The sequence below is a fragment of the Colletotrichum godetiae genome (assembly GCF_030913485.1).
Source record: "Colletotrichum godetiae strain CBS 193.32 chromosome Unknown BDP55scaffold_20, whole genome shotgun sequence".
NCBI classification, from domain to species: Eukaryota; Fungi; Ascomycota; class Sordariomycetes; order Glomerellales; family Glomerellaceae; genus Colletotrichum; species Colletotrichum godetiae.
In genome coordinates, this window is record NW_026851268.1 from 687,171 (window position 1) to 705,352 (window position 18,182).

The 18,182-nt window shown below is 53.4% G+C and overlaps 6 protein-coding genes and 1 non-coding gene across 7 annotated transcripts; 2 read left to right on the forward strand and 5 right to left on the reverse strand.

Annotated features, from left to right (window-relative positions):
* Window positions 1-49: 49 nt before the first annotated feature.
* BDP55DRAFT_632008 (uncharacterized protein) lies at window positions 50-1,117 on the reverse strand (the record flags this gene model as incomplete). The annotated part of the gene is made up of 1 exon (XM_060572365.1): window positions 50-1,117. One exon carries the CDS (start codon window positions 1,115-1,117, stop codon window positions 50-52), a length of 1,068 nt encoding a protein of 355 aa, XP_060429830.1.
* Window positions 1,118-1,541: 424 nt separating this feature from the next.
* Window positions 1,542-3,258, reverse strand: BDP55DRAFT_663851 (uncharacterized protein). The gene is made up of 2 exons (XM_060574910.1): window positions 2,372-3,258; window positions 1,542-2,304 (listed from the first exon to the last, which is right to left on the reverse strand). Exons 1-2 carry the CDS (start codon window positions 2,851-2,853, stop codon window positions 1,953-1,955), a joined length of 834 nt encoding a protein of 277 aa, XP_060429831.1. The 5' UTR covers window positions 2,854-3,258; the 3' UTR covers window positions 1,542-1,952.
* BDP55DRAFT_t171 lies at window positions 1,565-1,647 on the reverse strand. The gene has a single exon. It is a non-coding gene; the product is annotated as a tRNA-Arg (tRNA).
* Window positions 3,259-4,388: 1,130 nt separating the features above from the next.
* BDP55DRAFT_728640 (uncharacterized protein) lies at window positions 4,389-6,201 on the forward strand (the record flags this gene model as incomplete). The annotated part of the gene is made up of 3 exons (XM_060579469.1): window positions 4,389-4,859; window positions 5,082-5,249; window positions 5,311-6,201. 3 exons carry the CDS (start codon window positions 4,389-4,391, stop codon window positions 6,199-6,201), a joined length of 1,530 nt encoding a protein of 509 aa, XP_060429832.1.
* Window positions 6,202-7,171: 970 nt separating this feature from the next.
* Window positions 7,172-8,958, reverse strand: BDP55DRAFT_552089 (high-affinity glucose transporter; the record flags this gene model as incomplete). Its single annotated transcript, XM_060569172.1, has 4 exons — window positions 7,172-7,464; window positions 7,518-7,979; window positions 8,036-8,842; window positions 8,910-8,958. 4 exons carry the CDS (start codon window positions 8,956-8,958, stop codon window positions 7,172-7,174), a joined length of 1,611 nt encoding a protein of 536 aa, XP_060429833.1.
* Window positions 8,959-9,647: 689 nt separating this feature from the next.
* On the forward strand, window positions 9,648-9,959 carry BDP55DRAFT_632012 (uncharacterized protein; the record flags this gene model as incomplete). The annotated part of the gene is made up of 1 exon (XM_060572366.1): window positions 9,648-9,959. The coding sequence occupies one exon, from the start codon at window positions 9,648-9,650 to the stop codon at window positions 9,957-9,959; it is 312 nt and encodes a 103-aa protein (XP_060429834.1).
* Window positions 9,960-14,750: 4,791 nt separating this feature from the next.
* Window positions 14,751-17,113, reverse strand: BDP55DRAFT_693893 (uncharacterized protein; the record flags this gene model as incomplete). The annotated part of the gene is made up of 3 exons (XM_060577281.1): window positions 14,751-15,032; window positions 15,087-15,795; window positions 15,843-17,113. 3 exons carry the CDS (start codon window positions 17,111-17,113, stop codon window positions 14,751-14,753), a joined length of 2,262 nt encoding a protein of 753 aa, XP_060429835.1.
* Between the last annotated feature and the right edge of the window lie 1,069 nt (window positions 17,114-18,182).

Consider the following 18,182-nt stretch of genomic DNA (forward strand, 5'->3'; position numbering starts at 1 on the left):
TGTGTCGACAAACCCGATGTACGGAAGCTTTCTCTTCTAACTTTCGCATTCATTCATCATCTATCATCCTCATCTCTTTGTTGGCCTGCTTCCAAATTTCTTTCATCGTGACTTCTCCTTCTGCGCCTCTCCATTTCCTCCCATCCAAGTGCCGAAGACACAATTGCTTTCCTTCATCGGGATAAAATAACCAACAGGCCCATCTCGCCCACATGCCCTGCTCTTTCATCTGATTCCGCGCCCGATGTCCGATCGTATCCTCGATAAACGCCCCTCTAGGTATCGCCAGCCGCGTCGGAAAAACGCGCGTCAAGTAATGGTCCGTAGCTGCGATGTGCGGCTTATCATGCCAGAAGAACATGGGAGTCAGCGGCACCTGCGTCCCCGGATGCGACTTGGATGTGAAATTCCGCCTGAGCTTGGCCGTCAACGCTCTTAGATGCGAGAACTCTTGCGCGTGAGCAGTCTCGGCATATTTCAGCATCCGCACCGAAGCAAGACACACATATTTTACCGGGCTCTCATCATCTGAGTCTTGTGTCTTCATGACGTCGAGTATTGGCGCTACAGGAATGTCATAGACGAGCGTCCAGTCATGCTGGTGCACCCAAACGTATGGCGTTGTCGCTATTCTTAAAGCTGTCCTCACCGCTAGGCCGAAACCCAGCCTCTCTGACGGCTCCACGAAAGATACGTGAAGATCCTTGGTCCGGCTTACAGTGAACGTCGCCGAGTTCGTCGTCATAGTCGCCGCCCGTCCGTTGTAGCCATATTCGGCTTCCCCTTGCTCTCGACTCAACTCGTGTGGGCTTTCTTGTTGGTCGTATTCTCTTAGCACGAGCTTCTTGACATTGTCTTTGTACCCTTCATACTCCTCCGCGCCCTTCTCCGTCACCTGGCCCTTCTTCAATCTCGGCACGTCGCCTATGCGCTCATACGTGTCCAAGACAACGATGATGCGACATGACAAGAGGTCACTGCAGTGAAGGCGGATGGATTTGAAGACAGCATCCAAGAGTTCTGTCGAAGGCGCGGACGGAGTTGGCGATGTGGTTATTATCAACGTCAGAAGCTCTGAGACCGATGCCGGCACTGGCGGCGCAAGGGTGGAGGACATGGTTCCCACCGAGTGTCATGTAATGGGAGAAGAGGAGTGGAAATATTCTGTTCAGACGGGAGACGTCGACGGGTACGTATCTGGTCGGAGTTAAGACTTTTTTCGGTGAGGTGGGGCACCCCGCCGGAGCCTGCACCAAAAATTGTTGGTTGCGGCGGCCGGCAGAAAACTGCGGCAGCTTGAATACCTTGCAAACTTTGAGATGCAAAAGAAATACACGGTTGCCGTGGCATAGGCTGATTCCGGAGTTGAATTAATGGAAAACTGCAGTCATCTATTTCTCGCTGAGTGATGTGAGTGCTGCTTGACAGTTTCGGCGGCGCCTAAGTGTAGGAGGCCCAATCCCGGGCCCGGACTAGCAAGCCCTGACTCGGCGGGGGGCCGGGCCCGCAGCCCGCGCAAAAATTTCAAACCCGGCACTCAGGATGCAGAATTTTCAAAAGATTATGACCAGCCTGGGGGTCGAACCCAGAATCTCCTGATAACATGTTTAATCGTAGTCAGACGCCTTGCCATTGGGCCAACCGGCCATGATGGTTTCAATCCATCACGGGATGTTGGAGACGAGGGCCGGCCTGGGCTTTATGATGTCTTTCCTGGCACCACGTCTCGACCATACAACAACAAGCACTACCTAACCCAAAGCATGTCACAGGCATTCTAACGATGATCAAGACGGTGCTTGATCAGCCACGTCAATAATTTATCAGTTTATTGCCATAGGGTATCCCAACCAGCCGTGCCCAAAGAACTCCAAGCAATGTTGAGAAAGCAAACACATACCAGATCATCACACCCACTTTCCTTCCAAGTACTTCACACCAGCCCCTCGACCTCAGACCTTCTTTTTCCAAGCACTCAAGAAAAAGTACCCCCCACAAATCTCCGACGTCTGCGCGCCATTGCAATGCATATCGCAGTTCCACGCCGGCGCAGCCGTCGTCGGCGGCGTCCGCGAACAATAGCACTGGTCCCCGAACTCGGTGCCAAAGTACTCGTAGTCGGAACACACCCCGGCGCAGAGCCGGTTCGTCTGGTCCTCAATTTGCGTGTACTTGTCCGGGAATACGCGGTTCGAGGTGTCCTCGTAGCAGCCAATGTACTCCCAGTCGACCACCTGCACCCATGTCGTCGTCGCGGCGGGCGCTGCTGTCGTTGATGTGCCGTTGGTGTCTGAGCCGACTGTTCTGTGATGAGTGTCAGTATCGACCCTTCAGCCGGTGTTGAATGAGGTGTTTTGATGGGGTTGTTCACTTTGTCGCCGCCACGTTCTTGAGGTCTAGGATCTCTGAGCTCTGCCTTGCGAGCATACTTCCAAATACCCCGGCAACGATGGCTAGCAGCGCAAGAAGGAATCCCAGTATACACCAGAGTATGAACATCGCCATGCTCATACCACATATCCTCCTCTTCGACGCCGCTTGTGCATGAGGATGGCTTGGTATACCGGGTACCTGGTTGTATTGGTGATAATACGGCGCGCCCACAATCTTGTCCGGCTCCGGCACTGGATGAAGACCGTTCTCAACGTACGAGTCGTCGACAACCTGCGGTTGACTGTAATGCGTGTTCATGGGTTGTGCCGCCCTCGCATCGGATCCTGTCGGGTCGATGCTATGGCCCCCCGTCTGCTGCCCGTAGGAATGATCCATCTCGTGCGCCTCGTCTCGCCAACTTCCACCTGACCGCCGAGTGTGGTTGATATCAAGCAACGCCTTTTGCTCGGGCGGCTGCATCCAGATGTCTGACTTTCAAGCAGATGGGAACGGAGTTTCGCTGCGAGATAATGTCGATGAGTGACGTTAATCAGAAAGGAAAGTAAACCCAGAATCGTGGAACAGCCTTCTCTCGCGGAACAAGACGGAGCACCTTGCTTAAGAAGCGGCTTTACAACTGAACAGGGCTGGCGCTAGGCAGCCGAATCATAGAGCAGGGGGTTTAGCCATCGAACACAAGTAGAATTCTCCCCCTTGCTGGAACCGCGCCACTGCCACGGTGCTGCCAATCGCGACATGCCGAAGTCGCCTAGCACTTTAGAGTCTCACATTGTCAGCACCAAGACCTCAGCTTCGCCGGCTCACGGATCTCATGAATGGGCTAGAGAGCTCTCGCATAGCAGCTACAGCAGCCGCCACTCGGGCTGTATGGGATGAACGTGGAATACTTTCGTTGAGACTTTTCTACCTCGTCAATTGTCGATCTTGTCCCAAAATTAGCCTTACGAGGGATCACAATAAGCTTGGCATTGGGGGCTCGGTGCGACGTGCTAATCTCCTTTGAGGTCTTTCCAATTCCCAAAAACTCGTGCCTAGAGTGGGTTAAGCATATTTCTCTTGGCTGTCAGCCGCTTTGACGGGGAGACCCCCTGGAGAAGAGAAAAGCCCACCTGAGAAGTAGTCCCTTTCAATACAAACACTTTGATCGCTTTGCGGAGTACTCCAGTCAAGTAAGTGCGCTCCTATTCGCAAAAGCTCTTTCTGTTTTCAAGGAGCGCTGTCCTTTCATGTCCATGCTGCAAAGTGTGCTCTCGGCATCGCGTGGCATGACGGTGCTCAGATGAGACAGTGTCCACCTCCTCGGGTAAGGTACTTATGAGACGAAGGGCAGTGAGTGCTGTCGATGTGCAATAATCTAGATCAAAGTATATTGTCACTATTCTCCATGATCCCCTCTTCTGCCTCATGGTTAATAGCTCTCACGTCCAGATTCTATTTCAGAAATGAAGCATTTCACTCATCATGATCATCAGCCATCCCGACTGACATGCATGCGCCATCAGCGCTAACCCCGCCACCAATCTAACACTCCCGAAGCTGACTTCTTCGCCTCAACCTTGTTTCTAAATAGACATTTCATCATACCTTACCGGTTACTTTAATGTCATGTCTCGAAACAGCCTCCCAATCATCGCCAAGAAACAGTAAATACCATCTTCTTGTAAGAACCCTGTCCAAAACGGAGGGGAGGGCGAGGTCCGGGCCGCAGCAGCCACAATGGCCTTCTTCCTCCGCCACCTAACAAACCTAACCTTCATCGCAGAAGAACCCTCCCTAAGCAAAGTCGTCCAACACGTCCGGTAAACCGCCGTATGTCTCGCGGTCCTCGGACAAGTGGACCACGGCACCGGTCTACTGACAATTCTCCACGCGCACGGGATTCCGCCGTTCGACCTCCGAGAATTCGGGCCCGAGGTCTTTTCGAGGACTTTAGCCGGTGCCAGGTTCTTGGCAAGGGATGCGACGGCAATGGATCTAGCACGTATGAGGTCCCCATGAACCCCCCGCGCGCGGACCCATTTACGCGGATTGTGTTTGCTTTCGGGTGGGAATGTGTTGGGAGATGGCCGCGGTGGGCTACACCTGTTCCGAAGCACTTTTCCTCCTCCTCCTCCTCCAACCATGGACAGCAATATCGTCCAGATTCAGACGCCGAGATAGAAGTGGCATCCTTTCAACACAGTGAAGATGACAACGATAACGAGAGCGACCCAACCCTCAACGCCCTGGAACGCTACGCCCGCACCCTAGTCTGTAACCGCTTCGCCCCAACCTGGCACGAAGACGAAGCAACCTACGAACTCGCCCGCGAGCTGGCACTAGGCCAGGACAACAGGACGAACCCGCATGGCCCCGTCTCGATGCGTCTGGCCAGGTTCTGGGGTCTCTGGGAGCGCATGCTTGCGCCGTGGCAGATGAATCAGGTCGTCAAGGGGACGGGGCGGGTGTTGGCGCTTGATCTTTCTGTGAGGTTGTTTGGTGATGCGGTGGATGGTGGGGATACGAGTGGTGATGGAGGAAGAAGGGGATCGATTCGAGGAGGAAGTTGTTGACGGGTTCGTCCCCGAAGAAGGTGAAGAGATCGAGGGAAGAGTTGAAAGTTGCGGGAGTAGTACCGACGCAAGTGAAGAAGAGAGCGCCATCGAGTTATGGGGGAGAACGATAGCGAAACGCTCCACACCGCGCAGGACCAGATGCCTATGCTGGGCAGCATGCGTGAAATATGGCGTTACGGCTGGTTCACGGATCCCTCCGAGAACGCTCTCGTCAAGCACCTAGATATCGACCTCGCTCACATTCGCGAAGCCGCGGACGCGGGGTGCAAGATACTCAGACGAAGACTGGAAAAAGGACCGGTGCGGTCGTACGAGGGGTATACCATCGCCGAGCTCGCGCGCGCAATCGACGAGAACACAGGCGCCGATGCATGCGCCGTATACCCCCGATGAACTGCGCGATCGGGAGGATATGCCCGTCGAACGGACGGTTCTTGGACCGGTGGGCCTTGATAGGGACAAGATCTTTCGTCCGGAGAGCTTATTCCGCTACCCGGTCCCCTCGCACCAGGATATCCAGGACCTTGAGAAGAGGCTGGATCTCAGCGCCCCATTGCCCGATCAGTACAAGGCTTTCTTCCGGGTGATGGACGGGATGGGACCGGTATGGTGGAACGAATCGCAGCATCTGCGTATCCTGGCCCCGCTGTCCAAGGTCACTATTGAGGACGACGAGCTTCCGCCAAGCATGCAGCTCGAGTTGCTTCCATCCCGGGGTCTCGCTGACGGCACGTGTATATCCTGGCCCCTTCTCCGGCGGGTAATCTGTATTAGTGAGGGCGGTTACAATGGAGACCTCTGGCTCGTGGAGCCGAAATACGTAGCAGAAGCCAAAGAAGCTTTCTTCCAAGTCTACGACCACGCCTCAGAACAGGACCGACGTTTGCTCCGTAGGGGAGTAGAAGAAGTCTACGGCAGCATCGATGGTTTCCGCAAGTTGGATTGGGGTCTGTTGATGTGGACGTCGTGGTTCACGGAGATGGTTCCCTACCGGGACCTAAGTGCCCTGATGGACGAGTTGGCGAGGGGTAGTCGGCGGACGGTGAAGGAGTGGACGCTTCGGTTCGATCCGAGCACGATAAGGTTGAATGCAAGGTTCTATAAGACGGCTAATGCGTTGGATCCAAGCAAGGAGGTGGACAATGTAAAGGATGGCAAGGGCAACCTTGTGCTGTCTTCGCCGGGGACGATGGCGATGGGACCGTTGGTGTATCCGGAGAATGCAATGACCATGCCCATGGTCGATCACTGATCCCAATTGCTCAGAGTGAACCATGACCCACTCGTCTCGAGCATGGTGATCGGGGGTTGACAGGACAGGAGAATCTCGACGGGTATAAATAGACGTCAGTCGAAGATCAGTCACCTCGCAAAGGACCGTTCGCTATCTGTTGGTTGTCGAGCTCCGGGAATGCTCGGCCTCATGCTCGTCATCCTTCCTCCCATTTGACTGAGGCTACTTTTGCTTTCAAGCAGCCGGACATTTCAAAATCCATCGCACCGCTTCAAAGCATCATAGCCGCTGATATCTGACATCACATCGTCTCAATCTCGACTGATCCATAATGAAATACGTCTCAAATCCCGCGAGACACCTGTCAGCAGAGCTTGCCAAATCAACGACTTCTACAAACCTGTCGATTGAACTGGACGGCTTAACTGCATTCGGGAGTCATCGCAGCGAAAACGTCCACGGCCGTGAAGCTCCGCCAGATCCTTCAGCCAACTATGTATCGCTGTGCGGCTGCAGAGAGGCAGTACAACTGACGTAGTTCAATGTATATAGAGAGATAGAGAGAGTCAGGGATCCTCAAAGAACGTGAAGCTAACCTCACATCCTTCCTAAGTTGCGAAAGTCAATCTCGGTACCCGTGCGTGCATGGAAGCATTGGATAGCTCAAAGAGTTTCGTAGTGTACCCTATCCTCATAGTAGTCGGGTTTGACTCACAATCGGGACGTGTCATCCCTCTTGTTCTTCACTCCCGTTTCATTCCCAAGGTGCTCCATACATTTGGACGTTTTCAAGACTCATAGCAAGGAAGTGGATTAATGTAAGTGATTATGGTATCTTTTGCGTCAATTAATCTGTCACTTCGTGCATCCGCCTTGCTTCATTCGCTTCATCCGCTTCAAACACACTTTTACACATGGACAATTTCTCTTAACAGCCCCTGTTGGATATTATTATATAATCCCGAGAGTTGAAACTCTACCACAGTGCTTAGACAGCGGCTCCCTTCTTCTCAGGTTCGGCAACAACCTCATGGGTATCTTCTGCGGGAACCGCGCCGTGACGGGTGACCTTGAGGTTCCCGGCGGCAATCTCTCGCTCGATTTCGTCGAGACGGGACTTCTTATGATGGGTCTTCCAGGCTGGAAGACCGGAGTTGAAGACATCATCCATCTCCTCGAGCGTGAAGCCCTTGGTTTCAGGAGCAAAGAATGCGGTGTGAAGGAATGCCAGGGCGTTGAAGGTCGCAAAGATGTAATACATCTTGAAATTGATGTTCCACACTGTAAAGTACTCATTAGTATTAACATCAAACGTGCTGTATTGTTCAACTTACACAGAGGGGGGACGGCAAAGGCAAGAATCATGTTCCAGAACCAGTTGGTCGAAGTCGATAGAGAGACGGCCTTGGCACGAATCTTGCTTGGGAAGATTTCAGCAGGGTAAGTCCATGATACCGGGCCCCAGGTAGTGGCGAAGGTCGCGACAAAGAGATACGAGCAAGAGACGATAGCGGCGGATACAGGCTTTTGGTTGAGGACGAGCCAGGTAACAGACTCGTTGTCGGCGTTGCGTGTCGCATCGGTGTTGGGCTCTCCGTAGTACTGTTGCAGCGCGCCAGAAATGAACAACCAGGTCATCATCATAAATGAACCGCCAACTAGCAGGGGGCGACGGCCAAGCTTGTCGATGAAGATAATGGCGGGAAGAGTCATGAGTACGTTGATAATGTACTGAATAGATGCAGTCAGGAGGGGGTTGCCCATGCCGGCACCCTGCATAATGTAGACAATGTAGTCTAAATTAAATCAGCAACTTCTCGTTCACATGCACGAGTGGAATATCGTCACTTACACATCATGATGTTCATTCCGCACAGCTGGGACCACATCTGGATGCTCATACCGAGCAACACACGCTTATACATACGAGGAGCGACGAGACCCTTGAAGCTAGAAATGTTCTCTTCTCGCTCGAATCGGAGGGCCTCCTCGATCTCTTGGTACTGGGCCAATACCTTTGGGTGGTTGACGTCGCCGCTGCCGTGAAGGTGGGCGAGGACCTTGATGGCTTCATCCCAACGGTCCTTGCTAGCAAGCCAACGAGGACTGTAGGGGAAGAAAAATAGCCCAATAAACAGGACGGCAGCAGGCACAATCTGGACGCCCCAAGGAATGCGGAAAGCGGCGGTCGGCTGGTCGGGATCAGTTGGGCCATTCCCAATGCCCTCGGCAGCGCCGTACTGAATGAAGTATTGAATCAAGATACCCCATGTAATTGCCCACTGTTGGAGCGAAACAACGCGGCCGCGAATCTCCTTGGGGGCGATCTCGGACTGGTAGACGGGAACAATGGAGGAGGCGATACCGACACACATGCCCGCAATGACACGGCCGACGCAAAGCATGCCGACGTTGACGGAAGCGCACTGAAGGATGGCGCCAATGGTCCACAGAATACAGGAGAACTGCAGTGCGACCTTGCGAGAATACTTGTCGGCAATGAAGGAGGAGACGAGAGATCCGACGAGGGAGCCGGCGGGCATGGAAGCAGTAATACCACCCTGACGATATGATGTAGGGTTTCCAAAGTATCTCTTGTAGGCACCAGTTCCTAGAACACCACTCATGGAGCTGATATCAAAGCCGAAGAGGCCACCGCCTAGGCTCTGGTTAGTAAGATCCTCAAGGTTTGAGGCCACCCAAGAACTGAGGTTAGCTCCACGTACCAATGGCGGCGAAACCGCAAATGAAGTAGATGTTTTGCGCCTGATACATGATGGCGATATTCGCGCAAAGGCGACTGTCTCTGAAGTTGTGTTCAGTTACAAATAGTTGAATCGTCCGGCTAGGTAGGACGGAATGAAGTTGTAGTGCCGTATGTATTCGTCAGCGGAGGAGGTCTCTCAAGGCTCTTGACGGCCTGCAGGTGGGCGCGACCCAAACTTAAAGTAAACGGTGAGGCATGTACAGCCGGCGGTGGATTGCCTGGGTCCGGTTTGGGGGCAGCCATTGTTGCCTCGTGTGTATGGTACCCGAGTTGCAGGATGGGTAACGACACGGCCCACCGTCGTACCGAGCTACGACGTCGAATGACATTGGGCTGGCCGGTTGAGTAGATCGAAGGGGGACCCTGTCTGGGGAGACAGGACGGACCGAATGCAAACGTTGGCACATGGGGTTGACATGGTTGATGTGGAGGATTTCCCGTCCCGTGGTATATGATGGGGTCATGGGTAGAAGCAGGTGCAGAGGAGTAACGAAGGGTACGGACGATCAGTTCCTCGAAGGGTGATAGGGCCATTGTGTGACAAGTCGGGCGAGTTTGGTCAAGGCACAGATGTCTGGGCCGTTGCCAGGTCGTTGGTTGAGACGGCGAGGTCGCGGAGCTCATTGATCAGGAATCGCATGCCTGCACAAGCACCTCAGTCGGAAGAGCTCGAGAAGATGTGGCCGAATGAGGCACAATGAAGTATGGGGAATCAGGAGCTCCCAGCCACGTCCAGCGTGCCATTGACCATCTGGGGTGTGTGAGCATATGTGTGGTGTGTGGGAGACGAAATGCGGAGAAGAGGAAAGTCAACTCAGGATGGGAGGGATGGGCAGCCGTGAGTGGCTGGCGAGATTGGATGATTGGCGATGTTACCAGGCGAGCAGCGTGGGAAACTCAGACGAGAAAGCTGGGCGAGATCCCAAATGCCACACGGGTGGCAGGTAGAGGTGTCGTTGCGTTGCATGTCTCATGCTGTGCTCGTGCCGGTGGTGTGCTCAACACCTAAGTACCAGCCCAGGTATATTGCTGCAGAAATGCTCGGAATGGGAACTTGCGATGCGGTGAAGCCGTTCATCTGCCTGACTGCCTGTCTGTCGCTTGTGCTACTCGGTCGATTATCGTAACTGAGAACCTTGGTGATGCGGATTGCGGACATGGATGGACATGTCATATCTAGGCTGTTGTCGGTTTCCCTCATGCTGGTGCCATGTTGTCAGTTTGTTAGTCATGGGTTCATACTCCGTACCAAACCAAACCTGCAACAAAATGAACCCACGCAAGCAGGCCAAAGTTGGTGAAAGCAAAGTACCTCAGGTACCTCACCTGCTTACCTGATGGAAACCTAAACATTCAGGCGTATCTTAAGGTCGTCAGATTCAATACGTACCGAATCGAGTACCTGACGGAAGGAGGAACACAAGGTTCGTTCGCCCTTGTCCGTGTGTCTTTTCCGTCCGGACCCCTGCCCGCTCTCTGCCCCGGGCGGGTCAAGAACGGTGGACCACCTCCCGTCGTTCCTCCCTCCAAGGACGGACCATTAGTTGACGGACCATTAGTTGACGGACCAATCTACGCGGCCCATTTCCCCGCACCCGACTTGGGTGATGGATCACGATGGAAATGGAAATAAAGATCAAACACGCAACTTTAATGCTGGCCAGTCAAATCATCATAAGGGCGAAACAAGTTGGAACTCACTGCCTTACCCAAGTACCTACGAAGGAACCTAGGAACCTAGGTACTTGATGACAGATAGGCATGTCGGCAAAGGATCGAGAAAAGTTGGCCATAGTCCCTGGCTGGCGGTAGGTTTTGCCCAGACGAGTGATTGAGATGCCATCACTTAGGTTAGCGCCTAGAAGATTGATGTCTGGGTCTTGGTGTCCTTTCGGCTGCTGCTCCGACGAAGACAGGCTTGGAGCAAGCTTGGCAATGGAGAGTCGCCTCGGCCATCTAGTGAGAGTCGCACATTGCGTCTGGCAAGCCTTAGTACCTAGACGCCCGGCGGTAGAGGGGGGGAGAGTACGGTATTGTGCCACAAACCTGACGTGTTTCGTCAAATGATCTACGGGACCTTTCTCAGGAGACACATGAAAAGCTAGAAGACGATGTGTATTGCCAAGTGAACCTGTGGAGAACAGGCGGAGAACCTGCGGAAAACTCGTAAAGTTCCAGATGGGAAGCTCTGTCGAGATCCAGCTGCTGCAGGAGGAGATGAGGTATCCATCAGCCGTAACTGAGATAAGTTTGGGCGAAGACGAGGTACAGACAGGCAGAGACTTCCGACTCTTGGCTATCGGATAAGTTTTTGCAGTTTTTGATCATCACGGGATAATGCGACACGAAAGCGAAGTCGAGGCAGGAGAGCTCTCTCCAACAATCCAACAGCACTTTCCCCCGTCGACCCCAATTCCCGCCCTCGCCCCACTCCATCCGCATGGGAAGGATCCATCGTGGCTCCTTCTTCCCCGGCCTCACCTTACATACAGTTAGTTACCTTGTACCTTCCTCGATCCTTCTCTTTAGTGATTGAGAAACTTGTAACTCAATTGGTTGTCTTGGTAAGGTAGGTATGGACGGTCACTTCCTTCCTTCCTTCCTTCCTTCCTTCCTTCCTTCCTTCCTTCCAACAATGTGAACGTCTGCCGGGAGGGTGACTTCGACACCACCTCATTTGTCGCCCTCGTCAAGCCACCCGCATCATCTTACCTTTAGTGCTCCAATCCAACTCCCGTCTCAGATCGGGCCTGATGTCCGTCCAACATCCCGTCACCAAAACCTCCAACCAAATTACATCGCCAGCACCTGGCGTGAGCAATGCCATTTGGTTGCCGCCGCCTTTGTTGGCCTTGTGCCTCAACCACTGCACGAATTACCATGTCTGAGCGCCACCCCTTCGTCTTGCCGCAGTCGAATCGAATCCTTTTCTTTCGGCCCTCTTCCCACAGCAAGCCTCTCGCTGTTCGCCCATTCGCCTATTTGCCACGGTGATAGTTCTAAGGAGCATTCTACTTTTCAAAGTCCCACCGAGGATACAACGGCGTACCCTTCCAAAGCTCATGGAGACTTCGCCTTGCGACGGCCTCCTGACCACACCCCTGCGTCTTTTGCCAACCTGAAAAGGCTTCGCTGGGCTCCGACGACTTTGGCTCACCTCTTATCTCCTGCGGGGGAATGGTTCCCGAGCTGCGGGCCTCCAGCTGCTTGGTCCCGTCCTTGTTTTGCGGGCCAATTCTCGGACCACTTCTCCGACACGGCGCAGCCCACCTCAAGGTACCCCGATCAACTTTCTCCGTCACGACGACCACGCTCTACAGTCGCACCAGTTGATTCATCCCTCTTCTTGGTACGTTCTCTATCGACTCTTCACCGCTGCGTTGGCTTATATACCAGCTGAGATTATTGAAGCCCGTTCGGCGTCACAGCTTGATCGTCTGACAATCGAAGTATCATGGGATAGAATCATTCAACTTCGCTGTCTCGCAGTCTTGCCAGAGACACATCAACCAAACGTTGTCTCTTGAGTAGTGACATTACCGAAGGTATCCCCACCAATTTAACATCTTGGCCACGGTTTTAGCGCCAACTCGGGTCGACCACCACTCCACGGGGCCCAGAAAAGACGCTGGGGCCCTTGCTCGTTATTGTGATGCGTGTGCCTTGAATGGACCGCTTCTCATCAATCGCACGTTTATCATCGCTCGACCTTGCACCTGATATTTCAGAAATTTCACATTTTGCTGCCCTTGCATCTTGGCGCCTGCAAAGTTGAAGGAAAAGTTTTTCTTTTCGTTCCGGCGGTAATGCGTCTTCAACCTTACTTACAGGTTACGGTAATTCATATCCCCTTCCATTTCGGAGGCCATGTATGATAGGCCTAGCTCAGCTATTACACCGCAGACTCCCCGAAGAAGGGCCCCGTTCACCACCGTCCTAACGGTCATTTGCTGCTCCTTCCATGGAGATCGGCACGCCTAACTACTGCGTCTAACTCTGTACGCCCTCCGCGCAAGACACTGAACGAACAAATCCTCCAATGGCCTGCCGCAACTCCTCGACAGAATGATAGGACTGCAACGTTACCACGATGCGGGGATTTCATGCTGATCGAACATGGTAGCCGGACCGTCATTCTACTTTTGCTGCTGGCCATACCTATGTGGCCGGCGAGCTGGACCTCGCCCATTCTGTTTTCCTACTCGAAACCCTGACGAACCACTTACACACCGGCCGAGAGGCTCCGATCTAACTCAGATGGCGCACAACTTGCTTGGCTCTGTCAAACGTCCGAGATCCAATGCACCGGGTCGCATAAGCTTTCCAGAAATGGTCTCTTTCATGTAGGCACGCAAGCTTAGTACTCTACCAGGACTGCGGAAGCGATAGCACCTTGCCGTGTCGCTAACAAGATTTTGATGAAAGAGGAGCCCCGTGTAGCAACCTTCACCAAGGTGAGTGATCTTGCTATAAGTGATATGTGCCTCTCTTGTATGCGTATTGCACTCGATGGTGTTCATCACCGTGGTAGTTCTCTTTCAAATTTCTTTCTCTATCCTATGCGAAAACTTGCCCGTCAAAGCTTGTGTGGGTATTGTGTTAAACCAGACCGCACATGGTGACTTCAATAAGAAGAACCCTAGCCTCAACGAGGCGGCAAATGTAAGAAGCACTTCTTGAAACATGAGTGCTTCAGTGAGAAAATGCTCTGGAAATTCCAGAAGGAACTGACTTCAGTTGCATGGCTGCAATGAAAAGGATCCAGGTAGTCAAGTGACATGAGAGTCTTCATCGGCCAAGAAGCCAGCCACGACTTCCCGCCCCCCTCAGCCTACATCGCAGGCATATTGACGGTATCTAAGGCGCAAGAGACCTTGCGCGCAAGGTGGAAGGTGAGTCGAATTTAAGTCTCAGCACGTTGTCCCCTCTGGACTGGTGCTTCTCAATTCGGCTCCCTGGTATTGTTTTTCCTCTCCGCACCCATGCGCAAAGGCACAGAAATGCAATGAGAAAAGAGGCCGACAAACTCCAAAGAGCGTCAGCCAGAGTTGTTTGTTATTTTCTGTTTGCGAATCCTCGTGCCAGGTCCCCATACGAGGATCCGCCTCATCGCTCTTATCCCCCGTGCAAGCCCCCGCGAGAAAACTTGCCAGGAGGTCCTGTCATCTGCGAATCCGTTAGCAAGTCGCAAGGCCACGCAGGCCCAACGTAGTAGTGCCAAGTGAGCAGAGGCATTCCGCTACCCGAAAGGAACGGTAGCACTGCCAAGGGTAAGTAATAAATAGTAGTAGAAAAAGTCCTTGTTCATTGTTGAGCCCACTAGGGCTGGGCCCTAATGCTTCGTTCGGTAACTGGCCAGCAGGGAAAGGGGCTAGACACGCCACTGGGACATGTTTGCGTAGAAAAGGACCGGGCCTGTCACAGTCAATCCTCGTCGACATCCCCTGTCGCAGCTAACCAGCCGCCGTTATCATACAGCTTTGCTTCGGAAAGAGGCGAAACAATAGAAAAAAGAAAGGAATGAAGAGAGAGGGCAACACCTCGAAAAAATAGACTTGACCCAAGAAGTCAAGTCAACCAGGATATGGGTGGTGGGTATCGTGAGAAAGAAACAGCCGCCTCTCCTTGACTCCGTCTCCAAACTGGAGCGTTTGGTCCCCGCCCGTCTAAACAACGCAACGCAAATGATTCCTGTAGCCTAATGATTCGCTTCCCTTCCGACATATCATGTAAAAGCCATCCTTCCTGTCTCAACAACTGGAATGATGCTTTCGAACTGCGGCTTGCAAGAGCTGAGGCCTCATCTTGAGTCGTACAGCTGGCGCAAGTGCGCACGTTGGTGACGGAACGAAGAGTAGTTACCAGCGTAGATGGTCTCGAGGATGCTGGCAGGTCCATCGGCGCGGGTCCCCGCCTGACCAAGCTGCACCATTCTCTTCTTCAGCATCTGATGTGCAATGCTGAACTCTTCCAGGATCCGCCCAGCGTTGCTAGACCCACCAGAAATATCATTAGCGGGATTGTTGGGATCTATGACGGAGATACGATCGAAGTTCTTGTAGACAACGTCATGAACTCGGTGCTGTGATGATAGCGTTAGTAAAAGTAGTTAGCGAGATTGCCGATATGAACTTACCTTGTGGACATAACCCGGAGGATTCAACCGGATTGCCGTGTTGACATAGTCGAACCTGTTTCCATAGAGGTCGAAGAACTCCATGAGCATCTGTCCAAGGTGGTGATCGGGGGTGAGGTTCCGGCTTTGAACAGAGGGCATGAGCTGCAGCATGCTGACGACCATGCAGGTGACAGTGAAGCTGCCGATCCCCCCGTTGACAGGCTCATTCAGACCGCGCATCGCCAAAAAGTGTTTGACCATTGTGACGATTATTGGCATGGCCGGATACTGCTTCTTCCACTCAATGAATGTCTTGACGGCCTGGGGACCATCAAGGCGATCGAAAGAGATGTCAACCCGGAGGCCAGTTTCGGTGTCAATGTACTTGACGAGAGGGACTTTGGCGCCTGCGATGAACTCCATGCTGTTGTAATGGGTCAGACGCTTGGACGAAAGGAACTTGCCAAAGTTCCTCAGAGCCTTAATACCGAAGAAGTTGGAATGAGCGCCGTTCATCCAGCTTCTTTCACAAATGACCAAGTCCATATCAGCCGTGGGCAGGTAGAGGCCAGACATGTACGAGCCAAATGGGCGAACGTCACATTCCTTGTAAAAGCGATTAGTCTTGAGAGCCGAGCGGATTCGGTCGACAAGCCGTGTTCGCATCTCGTGCTCAAAGTCGCGAGGGCGTACGACCTCATAGAAATCGACAATTTCCTTGTGAAGCCTATCCAGGTTAGACACTAAATCTGAATCAAAGCTGTCGCGACTCACCAAACACTGATGTCCGAGGTCTTGGAATGGTCCGCGTCGATCCAAGGCGTGGGATCCTCGCCTTTAGTCACCTTCCACTCGGACAAGATCGCGCCACCCACGGGCATCTTGTTGACTTTCTTGAGCGGCGCGTAAGTAGGGGGCTTGATGTGGTCGTCAGCAGTGCGCTTCCGAGAGCCGAGAGCGTCGTTGAGCGCAGCGGGCTTGGGGGGCAAAGTCGAAGGCTTGCTAGGCGTGAATGGCGCTGCCGCGGGTGATGATCCGCTGGAGGTAGGCGGATTGCCACGTTCTGAACGCGGGCCGCTGGGAGTAACTCTAGAAGCGATGGACGAGGATTGCAAAGGAGGTGCTGGACCAGGAGGGGGAGGAGGGGGAGGCGAGGGTGGCTCGGAGGGAGGAAGAATGATCTCTTCCTCGTCATTAGGTTCGTCAAAGTCGAAAGAAATGAATTCCTCGGCCTCTGTGCTGGCCTTGAGCTTGTCCGCGGCAGTTTCGTCGACTCGTGCCTTACGAATCATCTTGACCATGTCCTTCTTCTTGCGATCGGCCGCATCAGGCGGGGGAAGGGCGGTGTACGGATCTGGGTTCGACCATTTCGGGACGCTGTTGCCTGATTCGTCGTTGCCAGAACGGCGGGCGCGCTTGGTGGAAGGCTCACCAGATTCCTCGTCATCCTCCTCATCAGAGTTGTCAGAGATCTCCATGTCAGCCTCTTCGTCGTCCGATAGGTCATTGATGTCGCGGTATACTACACCAGCGCCCTCCTCGTTGACTAGGTTCTCGTCGACTCCATCGCGGCGGGTGCGCAAGAGCTCGCGCTCGGCTGGGATGATCTTCCAGTACGCGCCTCTACCGCGGCCACGAAACGATCCTCCCCGGGCGCGTGGGGCTCTTCTTCTATCGTTGCCCTGATATGCGCCTGGGCGGTATGAGTCGCCTCTGGAGGTGTTGCCTACGCCAGAGGGCTTGTCCATCCGGAAGGTGAAGTCGCCCTGGGGCGGTCGGTCATCGGGTCTGTAGCCATTGTAGCCGCCTGATCTTCTTCCTATATCGTTGTCTCCTCTGTAAGAATCATAGCGATCGGAATGCCGCGGCGGAGATCGCGATCTTGAGCGGTGGCGGTACTCACGGTCCTCTGGCCATGGGTTGCGCCATTTGTCGCCTGCTCCAGGTGGCGGGGGCTGATGAGTTGATGAACGGGATTCGTAACGACCGCCGTTGCGGTCGTCCCGAGCATTGCCTCGAGGCGGGTATGGTCTGTACGAGCTCATCGTGGGTGTCGCGTTGTGCAGTGGATCCTGGTGTTGACGCGTTGAGAAGCTTAAGCGATTGAGAAAATTCGGGCGGTCGACGTCAAGGTCGGGAATTCCTGCCCTGTGATTATCGATAACGCTAGCGTGCACGTGACGGCGATTCGGGGTGGTGGGGTGGGTGGTGACGTCTTATCTTCTTATCGCCGATCGCATCCAAGTTTGTGCTTCCGTCAGGTCCCATAGATTGGTATTCTGGCAGGTGCAAGTGAGCAAACTCCCATGGCCAGCAGCAGGAGAAGTGAATGACATGAGCCTTTGTAGTTTCCTGTGAAAGGCTTCAACTCCGATGCCATCCAGAGTTCAATAACATCTTCAAGCAAGTAGTAGCGGGTGAACAAGGAAAGGCTGCCAGCACCGTCAAAGTGATGTCCACAGCTTTCCTTGGCTATGCACCACCATCTGGTCCTGGCTATGTTCCCGCTCAACGTTAATATGAGCTTCCTGTCCAATACTCTAGACTAGTCTGACTGAGTTATGGGTAGATGCATATCTGTTTTCTTGTTCAACGTCCATGTAGTAATGTAGAAATAACTGCACACAGGGCATTTCCTAAGCAGTCTGAAGATCATCTCACACCAGCCAACCTCACCTTAAGTCATCTGCCTCCTCAGGTAGTCTCCAGCTAAGACAGACAAAAGCAACACATCGCTCACTCTTACAGTGCCCATAATATCTGAAGAGAGCATTGCTTCAAAGTTAAGTTTGGGGAAGATCCGACCACAACACCAGTGACTCGAGGCCCCCGAGAATGAGAGGTGGGGCCCAGACTCCATGAAACTGCCCGTATTGTGGATTGCCAGCACTATGAGTAGCTTTACTGCCCAACAGGCTCCACTGGATCAGAAAAGATTTGTTGTATGCGATCCATGTGTTGAATACATGGGCTCGCGAACGCTGGCCACTCCGGGACGAACTCATGCCAGTCCGGTGAGGCCGTGCCCCTGAAGTCAAGGTGAACCACCTCTAGAGTCTTAAGTTGAGCGAGAATCAAAGACATCGGTGGCCTTCTCGTGTCGTCCATCGCACA